Genomic DNA, 24,580 nt, shown 5'->3' on the forward strand with positions numbered 1-24,580 from the left:
TGTCCTTTGGGTCTGGAACACACAGCTTTACTGTGATGGCCACAAGTGGCAGCAAGGAAGCATCTGCATTTCATGCGAGCTGAGGGCTTGGAACTCATGGCCTGGTGGGGAACTACCCGTGTAGAAGAAATGACAGCTCAAAAAAAAAAAATTACCAAAACCTGGTTTGTTTGGTTTTTTTTCCCAAAGAAAACTTTAATTTTAACAAGACAGGAAGCTGCACAAAGAGAGCTACCGCAAGTTTCTTCTGAACAACAACTTAAAACTATCTACATCGGTACCTGCGGAGTAGGGGTCCTCTTTCTGAGTAACAGTCTGGCCGCAGGGGCTTGGCCTTGCAAAGGCCACCAAACTGCACCCAATAGACAGCTCCGTCCCACAGAGGGACACGGGCTGCCCTTCCCTTCACAAAGGCAAAGCAGCATTTGAGGGGGAGGTGGATAGGGACCCTGAAAACAAAAGTCCACCCTAGAAAAACAGGACTTGCCCTTTAAAGCGTTGTTTCTTCTTGAAGCAAGTCCAGCCTGATGTGTTTCAGAACAGCAGTGGAAGTTCCTCTTCCAGCTTGTGCATCGGTTTAACCCAAAGCATCATCCCAAGCTAGAGCCAAGACGGCCAGGGACACCTTCCCTGGGTCCTTCGTGGTGGCTCAAGCCTTCCCAGCCCACGGCAGGAATAAGTGCTGCCTTTCAGAGAGGCCAACACACCACAACACCCACCAGAAAAGCATCCCAGGAGGGACACACGGTGCAAACCCTCACTCCCCTGCCTTGCAGAGGCACCTAGTGCTATGGCCATCCATCTGCTAGAGGGCAGGAAGCTGCAGTAGATGGCTTTCTGCTGGGGGGGCACATCGAAGTGGACAGAGCATCCCACCTCCTGACATTAATTAACATTAAAAGGGCTTGTTTCAAGCCTAGCAGCCTCCTTCAGCACAACAACAGAAACGTGAAGGTCGCCTCTGCCCATTTCCAGGCTGCAGGACGTCACCCAGCCTGGGCTGAGGGCCAGAAGGTGGCCAGAGCCTTTTCCCTGGATAAGGAAGCATGTTCCTCTCCCGGCTTCCAGTGCGCAGCAGGCACCAGAAGTGATGGGGAAGAGGCTGCCTAAGAAAGGGAGGCAAAATCCAGAAGGTTTTGCTCGGCTCTGATCTGGAAAGGTGTCTCAACTCTCAAGCAAGAAAAGAGGCAACTGGAGTTTCCATTGAAAACCAAAAAAAAAAACCAAAAAACCCCCAAAAAATATATTCAGGTAAACTGTCCAAGAGGAAAGAAGGGAAAAACAATATTCAACCTCAAACAGTAAGACTCCGATTAGCATTTGTAACCATCCGAGCAGATGGCAAGGGTGGTGAGGAGCGGAGTCTGGCAAAGTCACACCATTGCCCCAGGGCCGCAGCTCACCGGCATCCCATCCTCGTCACCGTCCCCGGCCCCGTGGCACCCTGCTGCCTGGCCATCCCCAGCGGCAGGGGACGAGGAGCCTTCTGCCTCCGCTGCCCATCCGCCGACCATCTCTCTCTGCCCCTGCCATCCCCCGCTGCCCATCAGTTCTCGCCCGCCTGGACGTACTCCTCGGTGGCCTTGGAGATGGTGCTCAGGTACTGCCAGCTCAGGGCAGCCAGGAGCATGGCGCACGACAAGTAGATGGGGGAGTAGTGGTGGCGTGATGCCATGGGGCCGCCGGGCAAGCTCATGGCACGGATGGAGGCGATGACCTGCTGCGTCTTGTTGGATGACGGGTCCGTGCTTGGGATCTTCTGGTAGATCTGGGGAGGGAGGAAAGAGGAGTTACAGCTCCCACCCAAGGTTGAGGAGACAAACGGAACCGCTACATAGAAGAAGAAACCTTAGGGACCACTCTATCCTCAAGAGCAACCTCAGTGGTGGCCTGCCATGAAGCAAGGGATGCCTCTATGGGGCCAGGGCCCGTTTCCCTTGAGAGGTGCATTAAGCCAAGCAGCCTCTTGAGGGCACCCCATGACGGGAGACGGACCACACGGCCCCAGACGCAATCCCTCAACCCCAAGTGGTGTTGCTGGGACCAGCGTTTCTCACCCAGCAACCCTCACTCGCTGCTGGTGTGCTGCAGCCCACCCCAAACCAGTGAAGACACCCCCAGTGTGACCAGCAGCTGGTAGGATTGCCAGGAAATGGCCACCTTCATCAGAAAACCCCATGGTCTTTGGGGTTTTCTTTTCACGGTCTGCAAGCCCAATGGTCTTTCGAGATACTTGTCTGCATGAGTCCTAGGGAGACATGTACAAGCAGAGACCCTCCTCTGGACTAGGGTGTCACTGTCCCTTGACATGGGGCTGCCCAGCCCGCAAAGGCAGTCAAACCCATGGTTTGGGGTCTCCCTGGTGCAGAAGTAATGTCTTTTCATTTAACAGCCCTCACTGGATTTGGTTTTGGGGTTTGGAGTGTTCGTTTTCCATTAATCCATCCACCAGATGTTCCTCCACATGAATTTTTAACCTCCACAGTACCCTGAATTTGGGAGTCCCACCGTTTTAACCACCTGCGAAGAGCTGCCCTCATCTACTGTTGCCCTGGGAGCACAAGGGAAGAGCCACCACAGCACGCTGCCAGCTGCAACCTTGGATGCAGAGAAAACAAGACTCCGTGCTGTGGAGCAGCCCATGGTGAGATGATGCAACCTGTTCAGAAGTGTGTTGTGGGAAGGTCCTCTGGGCTTGCTCAGTCCAAGGAAAGTCCTACACTGGCTCCTCTGTTTCTCCACCACAAGGATGGCAGGACCTCAATCTCTGCCTTTCAACACAGGCACAGACCAAGGTTATGTTCAAGATCAAGCACCCAGTTTGGTCCCTACCAGGGTCACCATGCCCTGCCACCACGGAACTGACTAAGAGACTCAAGGAAAGGATTAACAGATTCACGGGTCTTCCCAATTCCACACCAGGAATGAGGACGGGAACAGCCAGAAATTACTCAGAGCAAGTTGCTCAACCTACCTCTTCCACATACTGGTACATGATGGCTTTGACAGCTTGTATGTTTGTGGCATCCATCATCAAAGTGACAGCTTGTCCCTTCCGGATCTTCACAACACCCCTGAAGACCTGCTTGTTGTTATAGCAGGCAGCCAATGTGGCAATAGCCATCACCTGAGGGAGAAACACAAAGAGGCCTTAATGCATTGCAAGGACCCTCCCAAGGGAGTAACCCTGGCCCAAGCAAAATCAATTAAAACACTCGGGATTGGAGCCACCATCTCACTGACAACAGAAACTGAAGGTACCAGGAAAGAAGAAAGAATCTGAGAATAAAACAGGCTAATATTGATGTGATATATAATCCCCCCACACCTCCAGCTCCCCATCAGGTGGGCTGCATACGATGAAGAACCACCCGAAAGCATAACTCACCTGGGGGATAGCGCAGAAGTTGAAGACGCTTTGGTTTCTCAGGCGGGATAAGTATGTGAGGACATCAGGGACGTGGTGGAGGGCGTTGGTGATGAGCTCATTCAGACACTGGACAGCCATATCGATGTTCTCTGGTTTGGCAAGATCCGAGAGCTTCTTTGCGTACCTGCTCCAAACCTAAACACCAAGATAAGGAGTCACAAGTTGGAGGTTATATTCACACCATAAGAGAGACATCAGTAACAGTCTGAGGTCTGGGAAAACAACAAGAACCACCAAAGACCCATGAAAGTCTTGAAGGATTGGGGCTAAAGAAAAGAAGGGCAGGCAAGCTGCAGAGACACAACAGTGGCCTTTGCATATACAAAGGGATTGCAAAGAAGGAGGATGCAAGTCATCTCCACATCTTCTCTAGGCAGGGCAAGGAAAAGATGCCTCACACATCAGGCTGACATCAAGAAATGCTCTGAGACAGGCAAGCCACATGGAAAAGGGAGAGAAAAATTCTTGGAGGGCCTGAAGAAGAGCAGACAAGCATCTGTCAGGCAGAGGCAGGGCTGATCCTGCCTGCAGGAACAGACTAGGAACCCTCTTGAGATGTCACCCAGTCTTACCCTCCCTCATTCCTAGAGCCAACATAACAGAGAGGGGGGAAAAAGCTGCCCAACAGGTTCTTGGCAGTGTGGGAGACATCACCTCATCCCCACATCTGTAGATAGATATAGAATGGTTTGGGTTGGAAGGGACCTTAAAGATCATCCAGTTCCAACTCCCTGCTCTGGACAGGGATACCTCCCACCAGATCAGGTTGCTCAAAGCCCCATCCAACCTGGCCTTGAACCCCTCCAGAGAAGTGGAACTTGTCACTCAGCTGTCATTAGAAGAGATCTGTTATTATCAAGAAGATGGACAACCAACAGTAATGATCTGATGCAGCACAGCTTTACTGCAGGGTCTTAACAAAACTGAAGCAGACCGTCAAGTCTCACCTGTTAACTTTGATTTAAAGGGACATGAGAGACGCTACAATTTTAGCTGTGCACCTTCTGCCACGCACCCTGTAACGCATTCCTGAGACAGGTGACCTGGGAAGCATGGACAGTTGGCTCCATCCATTACAGGTCTTGGACAAAAGTATGAAAGACTGTCAAGGGACACCAACAAACGGTGGGAAAAACCCTGGCTTTGGGAATTTTGAAGGAAGTTCCAGCAGGAACGCTTCAAATGAGAGGATGCAACTCACTGCATCAGAGCAGCTACATCAGGACCTTCGGTCTTAGTGCATTTCCCAAAGAGGCACAGCAGAAACGCTCACCCCAAGGTGATGTTTTCCCTCACCTCTCTGGGCCAGAACTCCCTTCCCTCCAGCTGGTCCTCCAGATAGTCACGGATGATGTTGGTTTTCTGCAGGAAGAGGCCCATGGAGTTGGCCAGCTCCGTGTCCTGCCCGACAATAGGATCTTCTAGCTCTGATGCAGAGAAGAGACGGGAAAGGCCGATCCCCACCAGCCCAGCAACGTAGTGACAGTACTGTGAAGCATCGAGAGGGGAAAGGACAGAAAAAAAAAGCCAAGATAAACAAGATAAAATGAGCAGTTAGAAAGAGCTGCTTGTTTGCCACAGTGAGTTTTACAACACTGATGCTCGGAATTAATTGACAGTACATTTTCTGCAAGTTCTCACAACCCTCCCTGGGATGCCTCAGCTTTCCCATGCCCAGCAAACACCTCATCATGATGTCCCACCATGGTGCCACTCTGCCTCCAGCAGCTGAATGAACCGCCCACAGGAGAACAGCTGATGTGACAGGTCACCCAAAACGCATGCTGGTGGGTGACACCAACATTCCACGCCATCCTCCCACCACCCACAGGACCAGATGTCTCTCAAAGCCTTCCCAAGCCCACACAGCCTCCCTCAAACAGCTGAGCCCTCTTCCCACAGGGATGGTCTGTCTCCTCGTTCCCCAGAGACAAGGTGGGGACCCTGCTCATGTTCAGCCCAGTCCTCTGTCCAGGCTGACTTACCTTATCCCACTCGTGCTGAGAGTCGACTTTCTTCTCCAAAAACTCCGCCATCCCGACACCCATCTTGTGGCAAATATCTGAAATCACCTCCTGGTAGACCTTTGACAGGTTCCTGAACTCCATGGAGATCTGCAGCACAAACCACCGCAAGGGGAAAAAAAAGACAGCGTCAGGAAAAAACAGCAGAGCTCAACGTTTATTAAGAAATCAGAAAAAGACTGTTTACCAGGCTCCCATCCTGCCCTGGCTGGAGATCGAGGACAACTCCCACCACCAGAGTTGTTTCAAGGCCCTCAAAGCACAGGCTCAGTCTGTTCTCAGTCTAAACGGAACCGTCTCTGGCAGCAGATCAGACACAGCAGTATCTTTGGGAAATCTCTGTGGCCTTGGACTGGTATCATCTGGGAGCTGCAGGACAAAACTAGCTGCACTTGGTGCAGAGAGTTGGGGTTTTTTTTTTAAATTTGTGAGAGCACAGCATCAGGCCAACCACGGGAAAAGACAGGGGAGGTTTTGGGTGCTCTGTTCTCCCGAACCCTCTCCAGCTCTGGCTCCACAGGACACATTTTGCACAACTGGAAAGGCATCAAGCAACAAAGCAAGTGCAAAATCCTTCATCTGCATCTCCAGTAACACGATTCAATGACTCGGTCGCTCTCGCACTGAAAAGCGCGTCCTCCCCTTTCCAAAAGTGTGGTGCATCACGTTTTACGGTGCTGAGGGCTCTTCTCCGTCAGTGGGTAACTACAGCCAGCCCAGGGTGTGTGTCTGGTCAGAAGAGCAGTCTGAATGACTATGGTTTGAGTGTATTTTATCACCACTGCAGATCCAGGCTCTCCTCTTCCCCCTGTGTCTCTGTCTGTCTGTAAAATAAGCGTATCGGGGCTGCTTCTGCCTCCATGGCTTGGTTCCACTTGGTTCCACAGAGAAGCCCGACCTGCGAGTACCAGTATCTCTCTACCAGATATTATTAAAATCAAACCTAAATAGGAACTCAGGTTGCCCAAGTGACACATACACACCAAGAGAGACCATCGCAGTGCCGTAAAAACCTTGCCAGAAGCTTTTCTAAAGCACCAAGCCGTTGGCACACCTACCATCTCTCCACCGCGTCACATCAAGCATCCCCTGACACCGCCGTCTCCTCCAGCGCACGCCCCTCCCAGACAGGGCACAGCCACTCTTATCCCAAGGCCGAGCATTAAAAATTTACAATACACCTCAGTTTTCCAAAACAATTATCCCACTCCCACTGCTAAGGAAAGCCCGATAAGGGCAGAATAAATTCAAAATGGTAAAAAGCTGCAGAAAACAGAACTTCCTCGGAAAATTAAATGCTCCTCACTGTAACTATTATACTTTTTCTTAAAGAGAGCTTAAAAAAAAAAACCCTAAAAATATAAACCCAGCTATTCTTGATCAATGAGAGCAACAGCAAAACTGCAGCATCCACCAAGGGCTGGTCCCCGTGCCCTCACCAAGACCAGCCGTCTGCATCCCCACTCAGAGCCCAACCTTGCCTTCCAGCATCTCCCTTCTGCTCTCGGCTTGATGGATCTCCTCTAGGACAACCGGCCAGATGGGTTCCCCTTTACCGCTGGGAGATGCTGCATCTCAACATGGCAAAGCTCCATCGTCCCATTGCTCCTGCTGGGGCTGAAACCTGGCAGGAGCTCAGGACCAGGACCGCAGCTTCACCTCTGCTGCTTTCCATCCCGAGTGTCTACAGCGCAGAGACAAGGCCCTACAGCAACACCTGCACCAGTAATTTTAGTTATTGAGAGCAGCCCTGAGGAGAAGGACTTGGGGGTGTCGGTGGATGAGAAGCTCAACACGAGCTGGAAATGTGTGCTCTCAGGCCAGAAAGCCCCCCGCACCCTGGGCTGCATCCCCAGCAGCGTGGCCAGCAGGGAGATGGGGGGGATTCTGCCCCTCTGCTCCGCTCTGGGGAGACCCCCCCCAGTGCTGCCTCCAGCTCTGGGGCCTCAGCACAGGAGAGACATGGAGCTGTTGGAGCGGGGCCAGAGGAGGCCACGGAGATGCTGGGAGGGCTGGAGCCCCTCTGCTGGGAGGACAGGCTGAGAGAGTTGGGGGGGGTTCCGCCTGGAGAAGAGAAGGCTCCGGGGAGACCTTAGAGCCCCTTCCAGTCCCTCATGGGGCTCCAGGAAAGCTGGGGAGGGACTCTTGATCAGGGAGGGGAGCCCTAGGAGGAGGGGGAAGGGTTTTAAACTGAAAGAGGGGAGATTGAGATGAGATCTCAGGACGAAATTCTTTGCTGTGAGGGTGGTGAGAGCCTGGCCCAGGTTGCCCAGAGAAGCTGTGGCTGCCCCATTCCTGGAGGGGTTCAAGGCCAGGCTGGATGGAGCTTTGAGCAACCTGGTCTAGTGGGAGGTGTCCCTGCCCATGGCAGGGGGTTGGAACTGGGTGATATTTAAGGTCCCTTCCAACCCAAACCATTCTGTGATTCTATGATATCGAGCACGGACTCAATCCCCTGCACAGATGCCCCATTAGTGTGGCCCCAATGCGCTTCTGACCCCAAGCAACCCCCAGGTGGAGCCAGGGAAGTAGCGTAGACCAGAAACCACTTATCTTAGGGAAAGTCTGGAATGCAACCACGCTGTTTTGGATGCTGAGAAAGTTTAATGGCTTGGACAGGGCCAGACTCTCTCAATTGGCCTCCAGGCCAAAGAACAGGCTCCAATACTGCTTTAGCCTGCGAATGGAGATGCAGATCCCCTGTGGCTTCCTTTTAGAAGGATCCTTGGAGCAATAGGACTTTGGATAAAATTGTTACTAACAGTGAGGGTGCTTTTTATCTAATGTGCAGGTCAAATATCTGCAGACAGACTCCTGTAGCTCCAGAGCAGATCCTGCAAGAAACGCTGGGCCATCCATAAGCCAGATGCCAGCCAAACTTTCCTCTTCTCCCTATCTGTTAGGGGTCACAGGACACCCAACCCAGGCAATGCAGCGTTGGGCAACAAATCCAAATCTCTCTCTGCAAGGAAACAGTTTCTCTTCCAACAGAGGAGGCAAAAAGCCACTTTTTAGAGCTAGCAAGGGTTACATCTGGCTCATGTGAGGAGTTGCACAATGTTTGGGTTTCTCATGTCAGCCCCACGTGCAGGTGATGTAGCTCTTAGGAAGAGCTACGGGCTCTCCAGGGACCGAACGAGCACAGACAGGTGTAACGTGGAAAGACAACCGTCCACACAGAGGTGACACAAGGCAGCGGAAGCAAGGGGGTGGATGCCTTACCGTTGGGAAGTCTTCCAGCACCTGCCGGTCCTTCTCCTTGCTCTCCATGTATTTCCACTCGGGTTGATAGAGATAGGAGTGAAACTCGTGCAGCATCGGGACCTTCACATCCAAGCTGATGGACATGTCATCCTCTATAGTGTCCAGGGCACGGAGAACCAGGTAGAATATACAGACGGCATGTCTGGAGGGGGAGAGAAAACAATCATCCCTTACTTGGGATTGCTTGCTGGGTAGGACAAACAGCTTCCATTAACCACACAGCCTTCAGAAGAGGCAATTCCAGCTCTACATGGCACACGTTGGCACCACCAGGTCGTTGATACCTTTGAAGATGTCAGTATTTCCTACAGCCTGGAAATCAGCTTTGGTCAAGGGATGCCCACGTCCAATCCCTCCTCCATCAAATCATAACGGTTTGGGTGGGAAGGGACCTTTAAAGGTCATCTATAGTCCACCCCCCTTGCAACGAGCAGGAATGTCTTCAACTAGATCCAGGGTGTCAGCTTCCCCAGCTCTGATCTGGGGACAGCGGCTGTCCCCTGCAGTGCAAGAACGTAAAATAAATGCATTAGAAACATATTCCTCAAATCCCAGGGTCATCCCAGCAGGTTAGGGATGGAAAGCACCACCAGCAGTGCTTCCCACCTGCCTTCAAGGAGATCATCATCTCCTTGAACCTCCACTCTAAGCAACAGAGGTGCCTCCGCACAAACCCCCCCATGGGCTGATTGCCTGAGCTGGGTTAGGAATCCCAGGTTTTTCCCCTTCATGCAGAGAACTACGGCGTGGTTTTTGGCTTTCTAAGAGGTGCATCACGGAAAGGATGGGCCTGTAAAGTCTCCTTGGGCAGGGCACTGTGAGGTCCAACCCTGCAAGAAGATCCAAGGATCTAGGACAGCACTCACCAGGAACCCAGGAGGACAAGGTCTGCTACTGGAAAAAGCAAATGCAAAATAAGGAAGGGGAAAAAAGCAGGTGGATTTTTCCTATTACTTCCCCTTCTCTGCACCCAGCACCTTTTTAGCTTGTTTGGGGAGGGGGGAGCGGAATAAGGGAGTCCCTTACCATGTAAGAGGAGTGTCAGGACTGGAAAATAGAGCCAAAACACCCTGGATTTTATATCTCCGCGCACAAGATGCTGGAGCCAGCCCACAGGTCCCAGCACAAAGCTGCTGGAGAGCCACTTCCCCTCCCAGGCTCCGCATTTCCACAGCTGAAGCACCAAAAAAAAAAAAGAAAAGTCCCGATGGCGAGAGATAGTGGCTCCGACTGCAGGATTTATAGAAAATAATCCCCTAGCTCGAAGTGAGCACAGCGATACTTCAAGGAGATGACGCGCTTCTTAATTGTTTAACAAATGGAAACTAGCTCGGACTGCTTAAATGCTAATCGTTAGAGAAAAGCGCGGCTCTCCCGGGATGACAACGCGCAAGCGGTGATTAAGCAGCCAGGAAAAACTGACTGGCTCTTAGAGCCAATACTGTTAAATTTGACATTTTTTTCCTTAATTGAAGGGTATTTTAACACTTCCCTCAAAGCACACATCGGAGTGCTCAGAAGCGTCTCTCTCGTGCCCTCCTGTTCCTTCGCAAGGATGAGTTTTTTTCCGTTTCAACCGGGCTTCAAACGTTCATCTGACACGATGCGAGTGCCCAGGACTCCTACCCCCTTCCAGCAGGGGACCTCCTTCTGGCAGCAACCAAGAAAGGCAGAGCAGAAGCTGAAACGCCATCCCAGAAGCACCTCTCACACCTACACCATGCCAAGAGAAGAGCTAGCAATAACTCCAGATTAAAACGCTTATTTAACCCCTCTTCCGCATTCAAATCTTAGCCGCATCCCCAACTTCCACCACACACTGAATTTAGCTCCGTGGCTATTTGGGCAAATCAAAAGAAGACATTTTTTTTACGCTGAGGGTGGTGAAACCCTGGTCCAGGTTGCCCAGAGAGGTGGTGGATGCCCCATTGCTGGAAACATTCCAGGTCAGGTTGGACGGGGCTCTGAGCAACCTGATCTAGTTGAAGATGTCCCTGCCCATGGCAGGGGGGTTGGACAAGATGGCCTTTAAAGGTCCCTTCCAACCCAAACTATTCCAGGATTCTATGAAATATAAGATCATAAAAACAATTATGCAGTGAGGGTGGTCTGCCTGCAGCTCCCTGTTTCTCTGCAGGGTTCCCAGGCACCATGGTTCCAGCTGGGCTCCAACCCAAGATCCATAGGGATGACAGCAGCCAACCAAACCCACACAGTCTCCACCAGCAAACACGCGTGACAGTGCCGGAAGGAGGCCACTCCGGCATTACCTCCCCTTCGCACAACTGGAAGCATCCACTTCCAAAGAGCAAGCCCCCATCCCTAGAGGTGTTCAAGACCAGACTGGGCAGGGCTTTGAGCAACCTGGTCTAGTGCGAGGTGTCCCTGCCCATGGCAGGGGGTTGGAACTGGATGATCTTTAAGGTCACTTCCAACCCAAACCATTCTATGCTTCTAAGCCTGGTTTCATCTCAGGCTCAAGCTTCAACCCTGTCCTGGGAGCAGCTTCCCCCTTCCCAGGTGAGGAGGTCTCCCTTCTCCTTGCCACCACATGCACGAGGCTGAACCTCTCCACAAAGCAGCTGAACCTGCGGGAATTGATCCTGAAGGCTCCCAGGGACAGGCAGGATCATGGGGCTGGCAGAAGCTTCCCTTTCCTCTCTACCACCAGGACAGGAGTTATGATGCTGGCTCATAATTCCCCTCCACCACCAAGAGTTATGATGTTGGCTCAGCTGCTGATGAAGTTTTGAGCCTCCCACCTTCCAAGAAAACGCCCTAACCATGGAGCAACGGGCGAGACAGGGCCCTAGCCAGCAAAACACATGGTTTACGGGGCCAAAAAAAATAAGCAGGAGGAAAGCAAACATTTTAGCTCAACTTCCTGTGCGCCAGCCTGGGGACCATCGCTCCAAGCGCTCATCCAGAAGCTCTCCATCTTCCAGCAGTCCTTGGGGAGAACGCATGGAAACTCTCCCAGGAGCAGGGATGCAAACCAGGCAGCAAGATCTTCACGCTTCCCCAGCCTTCAAACAAGGAGATTTCCCTCCAAAAAAGTAGCAAAATTGGGGCCAGGGAGGGGACCGGGCTGTGGTGTAGGACACGGAGCAGACCCTGGGCTTGAATCTTACACCACCAGCTCCTTCAACCAGCAAGAAGAGGCAAATATTAAAGAGTCTGCAACCCCACCAGGGTTCAGTTCAGCCCCCCCCATGGGGTTAACATCAATGAAAACACTTCTTGGATGCCATCTGTCAAAATTAATTCTTTCGCTGAGCTTGCTGCTCTGCCTATTCCCATATTCTGCCTATTTTGTATTTCCCTCTTTTTTGTCCTGAAATTCTTCAGTGGAGCTACTGGGCTTTGAAAATTAATTTTTCCTCATCCCCTAAGTTCAGCCGCAATCCCTGGGCGGCACCAGGTCGCAAAGATCCGGCAACAGCATTTTTTAGGATGCCAGGCAGAAGTTGCCGTGCCCTGAGGGCAGGGAGCCTTCTCCTGATCCCAGCAAACTGAACCGGGGAGGAGGATTAAAGAACAGAAAAGCCGGACGAGAAAGATAACTGCAGGAAGATCAAAACCAGCACGGGGAACCCAGGCACCGCTAAAAGGTTTCAAGGTGTTTTATTGATTGGTCTGTTTTGTTGTTTGTTTTTGTTTGTTTGTTTTTTTTACCCTTAATTTCTACATTAGCTAATATACCAAGCATGGGGAAAAAAAAAAAAAACAAAAACAAAACCAAGTTTATTTTTGGCCCCACTCATACCTTTCCACGCAGCCCTGGCCAAACCGCTGAATTTTCTTTGCCTTTCCTGTAAAACCGGCTGCAAACGCTATTTCATAAACGCCGGACAACAGCTACGGGGCACCGTCCAAGACGCCAAACCAGATGGCATCCGAGATGCTCGGGAACGCAACAGAAAACCCAGTGTTCAGGCCGACGCCAGCAACTCCCGCGAGCGCAGCATTAGACGTGCCCGGTGCGCTTTACAGGAACCCCTAATTTTGATGATTAACCCAGTTTGGGATTAAGTGGAGAGAGATCTACACGCCGAAAGGAGTTATTTCTCTATAAATATAATATGTAAAGCGTATATACATGCACGAGGCGCCAGACCAGCCGTGTGGAGCTTTTCCTGCAGGGGTCAGCAAAATCTGTACAGCAAAAAAAAATAAAAATAAATGAGCCTACAGAAAGCCTCCCCCCTCCCACGATTTCCTAGGTTTTTACGGAAGCTGCTTCCAAACGTAGCTTCCAACAGGGTCCAGACCCTCGCTCAGCCCCGGGTTTTTGCTCACCGAAGGCCAGCGCCAGCCCTTGGCACTGCCAGGACACATTCCCAGGGTGTCACAAACAGCACATGGGCAGGCGCCGCGGTTTAACCGTCTGCTGGCCGAGGAGCTGAGGGCTGGATGCGTCACGTCCAGCCAGCTCAGCCGTGAAAATCCGCACGTCCAGCTGGCACCGGGGCTGGGGATGCACGGATTGTCCCCCGGCAAGCTCAGCCCAGCACTCCGGGGACCTGCTGCACGGGGAGGTGGGAAGGGGGAGCGTTTCCCAGCAGCTCAGCTAAGGAAACGTGGCATACGGGGGCACTGCATGGACCCCCAGGAGCCCCAGTGACATCACATCTACCACCTACCACCACGGCTCAGCCCGGGAGCCCTGGCATCAGGGGGGCATTCCATCCATCATCTCCCAAAGAACCCCAGCCTTGTGGGGGGGGACATTGTACCCGCCACCTCCTGAGGAACCTCAGTGTCGGGGGGACATTGCACCCATCACCTCCCAAAGAGCCTCACTGTTGGGGGGTGTTAGGTCCCGGTCCAACTGTTGGTCCAGGAGGGGTTCATAACAATCCTGAGGGGCATTGCACCCACCACCTCCCGGGGACCCCCAGTGTTGGGGAAACATTGCACCCCCCACCTCCTGAGGATCCCCAGTATCAGGGGGACACTGCACCCACCACCTCCAGGGGAGCCTAGTGTCGAGTGGAAAATGTACCCACCACCTCCCAGAGACCACCCATGTTGGGGGGGCATTGCACCCACCACCTCCCGAGGACCTCCGGTGTCAGGGGGACATTGCACCCACCACCTTCCAGAGACCACCCGTGTTGGGGGGAGCATTGCACCCACCACCTCCCGAGGACCCCCAGCATTAGGGTAAACATTGCACCCACCACTTCCCGAGGACCTCCAGTGTTGGGGAGACATTGCACCCACCACCTCCCGAGGACCTCCAGTGTCAGGGGGGAATTGCACCCACCACCTTCCAGAGACCACCCGTGTTGGGGGGGGGCATTGCACCCACCACCTCCTGAGAACCCCCAGCATTGGGGAAACATTGCACCCACCACCCCCGGAGGACCCCCGGTGTCAGGGGGACATTGCACCCACCACCTTCCAGAGACCACTCGTGTTGGGGGGGGGCATTGCACCCACCACCTCCCGAGGACCCCCGCTTCCAGAGGGCCATTGCACCCACCACCTCCGGGGGAGCTCCAGCGTTGGGGAGACCTTGCCCCCGCCGCCCCCCGACCCCCGTCGTCGTCCCCCCCCCCCCACCCCCCAGCTCACCGCAGCTCTCCGTCCAGGGCCTGGATGACGGCGGCGAAGCTGCGGCTGGTCTGGTTGAGGTAGCGGTAGCAGGTCCGGAGGCCGCGTCCCAGCGAGTCCTGCGGGCACAGCGGGGTGCGGGGGGGCGGCTGAAGGCGGGGGGCGGCCGGCGGCGGGGCCGGGGGGGGTGCGGAGGCGGCGGCGACACCCCCCCGCTGCTGCACCCTCCGCCCGCCGCCCCGCAGCCGCCCCAGAGCCCGGGGGGGACCCCGCGGCGGGGACAGGGCCAGGGTCCGCTTGAAGAGGGACACGGCTTTGGTGCTGGCCGCCATGGGGCGCGGCGGCGGCGGCGGCGGCGGCGGGGGGGGCTGCGGCCGCTCCGCCCTCAGGGGCCGCCCGCCCCCTTAACCCCCGCCGCGCCGTCGGGGCACCCCGGCCGTGCGGTACCGGAGCCGCGCACGGGAAGCATCGGGGCCGGTGCGATACGGGCAGAGCACCGGGGCCGTGCGATGCCCGGGGACGGTGCCGTTAACGGGAAGCACCGGAGCCGTGCGATGCCCGGAAAGGACCGGGGCCGTGTGTTGCCCGGGACCGGCGAGATACAGGCAGAGCACCGGGGCCGTGCGATGTCCGGAGCCGGTGCCGGGCACGAAAAGGCCCGGGGCTGTGCATCACTCGGGAACCGGTGCCGTGAACGGAAAGGTCTCACCCGTGCGATACCCGGGGCCGTGACCGTGAACGGGAAGCACGGGAGCCGTGCATCACCCGAGAACCGGTGCCGTGCACGGAAAGGACCGGGGCCGTGCTGTGCACGGGAAGGTCCTACTGGTGCGATGCCCGGAGCCGGTACAATTCCCGGAAAGAAGCGGGTCCGTGCGATGCCCGGAGCCGTGACCGTGAACGGGAAGCACTGGGGCCGTGCATCACTCGGGAACCGGTGCTGTGCACGGAAATGTCCCACCGGTGCGATGCCCGGAGCCGGTGCGATGCCCGGAAAGGACCGGGACCGTGCGATGCCCGGGCAGCATAAAGCCGGAGCAAAACAGCGGGGCCGGTGCGATGCCCGGGGCCGTGCCCGGAAAGAAGCGGGGCCGTGCGATGCCCGGGGCCGGTGCGATACACGGAAAGCACCGGGACCACGCATCACTCGGAGCCGGTGAGATGTCCGGGAAGAACCGGGGCCGTGCATCACTCACAGCCGGTGCCGTGCATGCAGTGTACCGGCCCCGGGCGGTGCACGGTAAGGCCAGACCCTCTGCAGCGCACGCACGGGATGCCCGGGAAGCACCGGGACCGGTGAAGGAGCACAAAGCCCAACGGGTGCCGCCCACCGGTAACACCGGTACAACGCTCACCCGTGGCAAGGCCGCAGCCGCGCAGGGACATGCCACCCCCATCCTCCTCCTCCTGGTCCCCACATCACCGCGGCATCCTCCCCCCCCCCGCGCCCCGGCCACCGGTGACAGCGAAGCGCATCCTCCCCCGCCCCCCCATCACCTCCCGCCCCGCTCACCGGGTCGATGCGCGGCATGACGGCCCGGCAGCCGCCCATCTTGAAGCGCAGCAGGTTGTAGATCTCCTCGGGGTGGCCCAGCCATTTCCTCAGCAGCTCCATGGGGGCCGCGCTCGTCCCCCCCCGCTCCCGGCACCGCCGCTGCCGCCCCCCGCCCGCCGCTTAACCGGAGTCGGGGCGGGGCCGCCTCTGCCCCGCCCCCCCGCCAATCAGCTGGCTCGCCCCATCGCTCGGTGAGGCGGCGGGGCCGCTTATTGGCCGAGGCGCGCTCGCACCAGGGGAGCGCCGGCCAATGGGAAGGCGGAGCGGCTGGTGTGACGGTCGCCGGCCGGCGCCGATTGGGCGGCGGCGCCCGTCGCCACACGCCGGCGGAGCGGGAGGAAGCGGGGGGCCCACGCGCGACCCCGCCGCCATGGAAACCCCTTTCCCTCAGGCCCGGCGTCAGCTCCAGGCCTTCACTACAGCCTGGAGCGGAATCATAGAATGGTTTGGGTTGGAAGGGACCTTCAAGATCATCCAGTTCCAACCCCCTGCCATGGACAGGGACACCTCCCACCAGACCAGGTTGCTAAAAGCCCCATCCAACCTGGCCTTGAACCCCTCCAGGGATGAGGCAGCCACAGCTTCTCTGGGCAACCTGGGCCAGGGTCTCACCACCCTCACAGCAAAGAAGTTCTGCCTGAGATCTCATCTCAATCTCCCCTCTTTCAGTTTAAAACCCTCCCCTCTCCTCCTAGGGCTCCCCTCCCTGATCAAGAGTCCCTCCCCAGCTTTCCTGGAGCCCCATGAGGGACTGGAAGGGGCTCTAAGGTCTCCCCGGAGCCTTCTCTTCTCCAGGCAGAACCCCCCCCAACTCTCTCAGCCTGTCCTCCCAGCAGAGGGACTCCAGCCCTCCCAGCATCTCCGAGACATCTTCTTTGGCACAATTGCCCCACTAATTGGATTATTCAACGATCCCATAACCTGTAACCAACTCAAGGGCGTCGCAGTTGGCATGGGAGAGGCTGTGCAGGTCCTGTTTGGGAAGCAGCCTGCCACTGAGGTCTTTAACTCCAGCATTCCCTGTTGATTTGCAATCCACCTTCAAATCCAGTTCCCAGGAAGTGAGTTTTCCTGTTGAGCCACCCATAAGCTGCTGAGGAAACCTGAGGTACCATCCTCTAAAGGGCAGCACCAAACACTGGAGTTTCCTTGTACATCTCATTTTTTTTTAACCAAGAAACTACCAGAAAAGACACACTGAACATCACCAATTTTAATCCCAGTTTTTTATTTTTCAGTCAACAATCTATTGTTAAAATAAACTGAGATCCAGAGAGGACAGTGACAGCTCAACAAAGGAGGGACAACAAAGGAAGGACCACATCATCCCCATTCCTAAACCCTTCTGCTTTCAAGTTACTTTGCAAATCATGAATCTTATGCCACCCTTCTCCCAAACGTTGCTAGACACCCCACCAGATCTGTCAGGCTTCCGATTCCAGTTGTAACGAGTGACTTGACCAAGCCTCACAGTCTCCCCCTTAAGGGCCACCCTTATAATCTCTTAAGGCAGAATATATATATTTTTAACATGGAGATCTGGAATTGGCAGTTTTCCACAAAAACCCAACCGGTGGGGACAGACACCGTGCCAGGCAGGCAGAGACGAGCTCCACCAAGCACTGCTGAGGTTTATCTTCAGGGAGAAGGCATCCGCTCCTGTGAGAGCTGACAGAAGGAAGAGCCACTCACTTCTAACCGCACCTAATGGCGGCACACAGGTACTCAGCTACAAGCAGAGGCAGGATTATCTAATACAGAATTAACCAAGCTGTTTTGGCAGGGGGATGTAGTCCTTTCTTCTAACACTGCCATAAGCCATTGCACCATACCAAAGTCAAGGGGTAAGGTCACTTCAGACCACAGTCATCACCTGCTCAACACCTAACGCTTCCCATTCACTGTAGACTCACGGTGTCACCAAGAGACACCTCAGAACTGGCCAAGCTATTTACACCATTGCGTCACTGTGACAACAACAACAAAAAAAAAAAGTGTACAACCACTTTCCTTTTTGCATCCTGAAGCACAGAGCACTGCAGCAACTCCTGTAACCTCTCTTGAGCACTTAACTCTGCCAACTCACTGTCCCCAAGGAACAGGCTCAACAGCCTCAAAGAAACCATGAAGACCTTCTCAGGACAACAGAGGACATGGTTCAGAGACCACCTAGACACCCTCCAGGAAAGGAGGAGCACAGAACAAGTCACTTAGTGACTGGGGAAGGATCCCCATCTTGTGGCAGCACCTCAGGCTGGCACTGTGGACACCACCACGTAAGTCTCTTGAAGCCACCTGAGGGTCCAAGGGTTCCCTTCATCACTGCATGCCCGAGGGGACACTGCTCCTTCTGGTAGATCTGGGGGTGCAGCCCTTTGCCACACAGCTTGCTGCCCAGCCAGTCAGAGCTGAACCGAACCGCACAGTCGAGCAGACGCTCCAGGTCTGAGAGAGCTAAGAGAGAGCCTTGTGTCAACGGGTGGATCTTGGCCAGGTACAAGATCTCATTCTTAATGATATTTCCTGGAAAGGGTTCAAAAAAAGGAGACAATTAGGATATTTCTTATCAAGACAATGCAGACCTATGGCTCCGGTCATGGTGACTTCTGCCTCTGATCACAGCTACCAACGCCATTCCCCATATCAGAGGTGGCATACAAGGAGTCATTCAGAATGGTCCCCCCATAAGTACTGGTATTTTAGATGGTAAAAAAACCCACCCATAGCCAGACTGGACAAAAGAGTTCCCCGGAAGTGAGCAAGATTGCAGAGCTGACCTCCAATTTCAGTGAGCACCTTCCAATCAAAGCAATAGCCATCTAGATCCTTCTATTTATTGGAAGATCTTCTGAGCACAGTAGGACAAGAGTTTCTGAGCTCTTGGGCAACCCCTACAACAAGGGTTTGTTCCCTGTCATCTTTTCTTGTGTTATTTCAGATCGGTGGCTGAAGCCCTCAAGACCAGTGGCACTGTGGAGCCAGAGTATTTTGGCCAGTGACCATCTACTTCAGTGACATCATGGGCTTCACAACCATTTCAGCCCTGAGTGAACCCACTGAAGTCATTGACCTTCTGAATGACCATTTGGAACTCCAGCTGGGACTGGACTGGAAGATGTTCTCTTCCCCCTTCCCTTGAAGCAGACCTTCCTCACACTCAAGCACCCAAAGCCTCTGGCTACAGACTGCAAGCCTTGTCCTCAGCAAGATGACCACATACCCCCAACTGGATCAACCAGAAGCCATAAGGCTAAGGAGTAAAGGGTTCAGACCTGCAGCTCTGGATCTGTAGACATCCCACCCACCTTCCTCCATTTCTTGCTCTGCCACTATGCCCCAAAACTCACCCAGCCCTGAAAAATATCTTAGGTCTAAGAGGGTATAGCAGATGGGACTGGGTGCACGGAGAGCATCCAGCGCCCGGCCGCGGTGGAACTCCACAGACAGGATGTCGGAAGCAGGATCAGCCCTCGGAGAGGAGCACCACTGCATTCGGCAGTTATAGAAAGCAAGGAAGCCTCCATTCTCAAAGTGCAGAACCAGCCTGGGAGAAGCAGAGAAGTTGAAGTCTCTTGTCAAAAACTTCCCCAAACCATTTGTTATATTCTGCTCTGTCTGAAGTTGCGCCAGGGGAGGTTTAGGATGGATATTAGGAAAAGTTTCTTCACTGAAAGAGTTATCAAACATTGGAACAGGCTGCCCAGAGAAATGGAATCACCATCCCCGGGAGTACTTAAAAGACAGGTAGACATGGTGCTGAGGGACATGGTTTAGTGGTGTTTTTTTCAGTGTTGGGTTGATGGTTGGACTTGATCTTAAAGGTCCCTTCCAACCTGGACAATTCTATAATTTTTTAAGAGACTTGCACAGAAAGAGCAGAAAGAGAGAAGAGCATAGCCATGGAGCGAAGGGCTACTGGAAGGTGAGAAAAGAGAAAACATCTCACAGTACCGGTCCCCCAAGCCTGTACCCCAGCCCAGCTATTCCTTCCCTGCACATTCTTGTGTGTACTGGGTGACAGCAGGGATTCCAACACACCTCAACACCACCATCTCAACACCAGGTCACCTCCTTAACGATTTCAGCCAAGAAACTTGGTTGTGAACCCACACAACTGGTGGACAATTGTCCCTTCTGCCGCCCCATGGTCCCCAGCTGACAGACAGCAGCAGGCAGGGAGATGCATCAGCACCTCAGCAGCAGGATCCGCAGTCAGGGAAACCGATGCTCAAAGTAGCACAAAAAAAATCGAGCGTGTCCAAAATTATGCATGTAGAAATAAAGCAATCCTTCAGAAGATTGCAGGCTGGGGGAGCGTGTCCCTACATACCCAGGGGCCAGGCACCCACCTTGGGCATTATTAATGGCCCAGGTTAAACAGCTCACAAGAGCAGAGTCCACACTATTTTCCAGTATTTACCCCTTCTTGTTCAGGACACTTCCAGTGGGGCTTAAGATGTAGACTGGAAGCCTGTGTTTTCAACACACTGCTGCCTTTAACTAGTGATTCCTGCTGCCCTAGATGTATGTTATTTATCCAAGGCTTTTTTTTTTTTTAAACACGTAATTGGAAAAAACTGGCATTTTCAGGGCACAACTCAATCTAGCATTCTACAAGTTCTCTCTTTGAATAGAAATCTTAACCGAGCTGGCACTACGATCCCCAGGCTGGCAGGCAACACGCATCCCACAAGTGCAACTGCTTAATTCTCCCATCACATGAAACAAAGGAGATGAAACACACAAAGTAAAGCATCAGAGAGGATGTGGCTGGGAGGAGACAGAAGGCAACAGAGGGTAGAAAACCCAGTTTCCAAGGGTAGAAGAACTTGCAGTACTAAGATAAGGTATATCCAAGGAAAACCATGACCAACCGATGCAGTCGGGAGACCTGAAAGACACCTACAACACAGGAATACCCAAATAACAGTCTACTGTGGATTCCTTGGTGGAGCACACCCCATATCCATCTCTCATGCCTATTTATCTTAAGAATTATCAGAGAAAAGACAACAGCACAGAGAACATTCCCCCACAAATTTAGTTTGAAACGGAAGAGGGCCTCTCCAGAACAAGAGGTGGGGAGAAAGCAGAGTCTGTGAGGACTCCATCAAATACCTGGGTACGGGGTCTTTCCAGTCTCCTCTCTTGTTGGCTTTGTTTGCTCTTGAGAACTCATTTGCCCGAATACTGCCAAACAAGCCAAAATGGAAGCGCAACCAGCTGCCTGGACCCCCTGCTGCATCTGGGGCTTCAGAGCTTGAGTGCTGGAGTTCCTGCAGCTCCTCTTCCTGGGGATGCGGCTGTGGAGGACAAACCTGCTCTTGTCCTCCCTGGGCTGGAGAACTTGCCCCACTAGCAGCCTCTCTTTGCACCACCGTCTCTTCTGCAGTTGGTCCTAAGGGACCATCAGCAGCCACAAATGCCAGGTACAAGTTCTTCCCATGAACCTGAGAAAAAAGGTGGGATATACTGAGGATCCACCATAACCTCTGGCTGTTTCCATACGAGTGGCTATTTTCTACAACCTCTTTTAGACAGAAGGTGCATCACTTCACCCTGAACACAGGATTCATTAGCACATCCCATCACAGCTGCAGGATACTCCTCTCAGCATCCTTTTTTTGTCTACATGAAGCACAAAGTATTCAGATGCCATCCCACTGTGAAGCCCTCCCAGAGACTCCTGTCAGGCCAAAGACACACACCAGGACAAACATTCAGGGTTTCATCACTTGCTTCTCCTTCACCTTCCTGCTTTCTGCTGGCCTCAAGCATCTCAGGCTAGGGTGACCTAGCACCCAACCTTGGTGGTTGGGCTCAATGATCTGAAAGGTCCCTTCCAACCTTCTATGAGTCTATGACCTAACTCAAGGGTGGCTCTGAAGCCACAAATGACTGTTGAGCTGCTCACACCTGTGGCCTCAGCTGAGACTATCATATAATCAGAGGTAAGGCTGCAGTAGGATCCAGTCAGCCAAGTCCAAATCATCATCTGAAGGTCAGGCAAGTGAAACCCCAGCAGGACTGACCCAGTGTGACTATTTCACAAGTGGCCACAGCACAGACACTTCAACCTGGCCAGGTGAAACCCTGCCCTCAGGTATAAGGGAAGCAACTGTGCTTCCATGTCTAACCACATCACTGCAACAGTCTCTCCTCATAGGAACCTTCATCCCAAGCTTTGCAACACAGAGCAGAACTCCAAAATTGGCATTCACACCTCTTTGGCCACACACCCCTATTTTGTGGCTACAAACAAAGCCACCTCAAACACAAGCTTGTTGTCACTCTCAGGTTATGCACCTGCCACAACCCAGACACAGGACAATGGCGATTTGCCTCAGACCTGCCATGGACCAGTAAGGTCATCTTTAGAATAGCTCACCTGGGAGTCCTGGAGCCTCAGGGCATTCAGGTCATTCACACTGATCTTCCGGCTGCTTCCCCCCACCTTGGCCACCACTTGGCCCACAAAAGGGGAGGTCAGTAGATGGAACTTCCTCAATGATGGGCCCTCCGGCATCTCCAGCAGCTGTTGGGGGAACAGCAGGTGCTTCTCACTCTTGGTGCCCTAGGCTTGAAGGGAAAGTTGCAACTCAGAAATACACAAAACCAGTCAGAGGCTGATCTCGCCACAATCTCCTCACCCCCACCCCTGTGGCAAAGTCCATGAAGAGAAACAGTTTCCTTTCAGGCCCAGGGACGTAGGGGAATTTCCATCCTTGGGATATTCGTAATTCAATCAAATAAGGCCCTGAAAAACCTGTTCTAATGGTAGTTTTCACCCCGCAAGCAGGGATTTGGCCTGGGGATCCTCAGCAGTCCTTTTCGACCGCAGGTTCTCCACAGAGGACCTTAGAGTGTTTAGTATCCTTGTCATCACCAGTAACAAGAGCTCACCTAACTCCAGACATTCCCTCAGCCTTGATGTGCCAGTACAAAGGAGGAACATGACCATCCACAGACATTGATTCTAACCATTCTATGATCCTTGTCCACTTGGTCTTAGCCCAGAAGAGGCATTTAAGCCAGGAGCCACCTCCACAGGGCAGTGAAGAACAGTGAGGTGAGGACATACCCTCAGCAGGAGCAAGCAAGGCAACATGGCCATAAAAACCTTCATGTGCTGCATCCCAAACCAAAACACTTTTGGAAGAGCTCAAGAGGAAAACACCTCAGGGAACATTACCTAGATCCAAGATGCAAAGTTGAAGATGTTAATTGGTTGTACAAACTAGGTTTACCAGGAGTAAAAGACTGAGATTTATTCCTGTGTCTCCTAGGGCATGGGATAATTCTTCACAGGCCTGCTCCAGTTTCACACCGAAACGCTGTGTTCAGACTTTAGTCAAAAGCCAGTTGCAGATCAAGAGTCAGCTAAAGAGATGTTCCTGCTGCCAAGGGTACCAGCAGCAATCTGAACCCAGCGTTTGGCCACTGGACACAGGTCATCCAAGGGGTCTGCCCATGCCCCAGGCCCTCTGGGTCTTCCTCCTGACTATCCAGGCTCTGGCTTCACCTTGGGCAGCATGGAATGAGCCCCAGGACACCTCACAGAGGCCAGAGCTCAGGCCCCAAGGAGACTCATCACCTGCAGAGCTGCACAGCTCTGATTGCTGCTGATTCAGTTCACAAAGGGCTCGTTGTGAGAGACTCCAAGTGCTGAGGACTTTGTAAGGTTTTAGTGACACACACTCCCCCAGCTGTAGCCACTCTGGGCAGCAGAGTAATGGTCCTCTTCAGGAGCCTGCCCTTTCTCCCAGGACATCAGAAGAACCGCCATCTGCTGTCTCTGGTCTCCTCCTCTCCATGGACCTTCCTACTTCACCTTTTTACTCCAGACCTACTTCAGTCTCTTCCAAAATGCTCCTCTCTCCATGGAGGAAGAGGAGGATAACAAGCCCCAGCCCTCTGCAGGGCCTGACACCCATCTTCCCAAGAGCATGACCACTGTACCCCAGAGCCTGTCCCAGCAAGCCACCTGAGCTGGTACCACTACAGGCCCAGGGCAGGAAGCCAGGTCTCCAGAAGAAATCCTCCTCACCTATGGGTTCATTTCCAGTTCTTGCGCTCAGACAGAAGCCAAACACCCACACCAGGACATAACAAAGACAAGGCAGTGAGGTTCATCCACCTCATCCCAGCTTGACCTGCACTCCCATGATGCCATCTCACCCCCACCCAGAGAACATGGCCCCACACCCCACTGTGGAGGAAGCACCACCGTGGCCTCACGCCCCTGTAAGAGGCCCCTTGCAGGGATTTCAAGGCATGGACCTAACCCTCCACATGCAACTAGGGTCAATCAGAGCTCACCATCTTCTCACACTCAGCCAAGCATCAACTTGCAGCTCTCCAAAACAAGTGAGCCCGGGATTTCCACCCCATTCCCCCCCACCATGCCTTCCCAGGGCAATGGGGGCACCCATTGCACTCCCCCCAAGCCCCACATCCAGCCCTCAACCCACTGCCCTTCCCAGGCCCACCCTGTGCACACATCTAGAGAGCAGACCAGGCAGCCTTTCACCCCTACTTCATTTCTCTCCTTCTACTCCCAAGCCCTTCCTCTTCTCCCAGACCCCCTTCCAAGAGCACCAAACACCTCCCACAGCATCTCCACCCTCCTCATAACCAACCTACCCACTCTCAGTAACACCTTCTGTACCTAAAACCCACCTGCTTTTATAGGGGAGGAGGACCTTCCCCTCCCAAATGGCAGGGGAGCTTCTCAATTGGCTGGTGGGG

At 53.7% G+C, this 24,580-nt stretch overlaps 2 protein-coding genes across 3 annotated transcripts; both read right to left on the reverse strand.

Annotated features, from left to right (window-relative positions):
• Positions 1 to 182: 182 nt before the first annotated feature.
• FDFT1 (farnesyl-diphosphate farnesyltransferase 1) lies at positions 183 to 15,898 on the reverse strand. Of its 2 annotated transcripts, XM_074152918.1 has the most exons (8): positions 15,791 to 15,898; positions 14,299 to 14,396; positions 8,677 to 8,860; positions 5,416 to 5,544; positions 4,727 to 4,918; positions 3,389 to 3,565; positions 2,975 to 3,127; positions 183 to 1,768 (listed from the first exon to the last, which is right to left on the reverse strand). In XM_074152918.1, exons 1-8 carry the CDS (start codon positions 15,890 to 15,892, stop codon positions 1,547 to 1,549), a joined length of 1,257 nt encoding a protein of 418 aa, XP_074009019.1. In that variant the 5' UTR covers positions 15,893 to 15,898; the 3' UTR covers positions 183 to 1,546. The 2 variants fall into 2 exon arrangements, with proteins under 2 accessions (XP_074009019.1, XP_074009018.1); XM_074152917.1 differs by lacking the exon at positions 15,791 to 15,898 and having other exon boundaries at positions 14,299 to 14,609.
• A 2,140-nt stretch (positions 15,899 to 18,038) lies between these two features.
• On the reverse strand, positions 18,039 to 22,358 carry NEIL2 (nei like DNA glycosylase 2). The gene is made up of 4 exons (XM_074153885.1): positions 22,221 to 22,358; positions 20,951 to 21,282; positions 19,180 to 19,376; positions 18,039 to 18,355 (listed from the first exon to the last, which is right to left on the reverse strand). Exons 1-4 carry the CDS (start codon positions 22,356 to 22,358, stop codon positions 18,039 to 18,041), a joined length of 984 nt encoding a protein of 327 aa, XP_074009986.1.
• Between the last annotated feature and the right edge of the window lie 2,222 nt (positions 22,359 to 24,580).

Source organism: Numenius arquata, chromosome 9 (assembly GCF_964106895.1).
Source record: "Numenius arquata chromosome 9, bNumArq3.hap1.1, whole genome shotgun sequence".
Taxonomy (NCBI): Eukaryota; Metazoa; Chordata; class Aves; order Charadriiformes; family Scolopacidae; genus Numenius; species Numenius arquata.

Bases quoted from the DNA above. Each gene is read 5' to 3' on its own strand.
- NEIL2 (XM_074153885.1), bottom strand. From the start codon at position 22,358: ATGCCGGAGGGCCCATCATTGAGGAAGTTCCATCTACTGACCTCCCCT. The intron at 21,283-22,220 runs GTGAGCTATTCT...CTTTTTTCTCAG, and splicing joins TGAGGCTCCAGGACTCCCAG to GTTCATGGGAAGAACTTGTA. The intron at 18,356-19,179 runs GTGAGTTTTGGG...AACCCTTTCCAG, and splicing joins AAGATATTTTTCAGGGCTGG to GAAATATCATTAAGAATGAG.
- FDFT1 (XM_074152917.1), bottom strand. From the start codon at position 14,609: ATGGCGGCCAGCACCAAAGCCGTGTCCCTCTTCAAGCGGACCCTGGCC. The intron at 3,128-3,388 runs GTGAGTTATGCT...TTTCTCCCTCAG, and splicing joins ACTTCTGCGCTATCCCCCAG to GTGATGGCTATTGCCACATT. The intron at 1,769-2,974 runs GTAGGTTGAGCA...CTCCCTCCCCAG, and splicing joins TGTACCAGTATGTGGAAGAG to ATCTACCAGAAGATCCCAAG.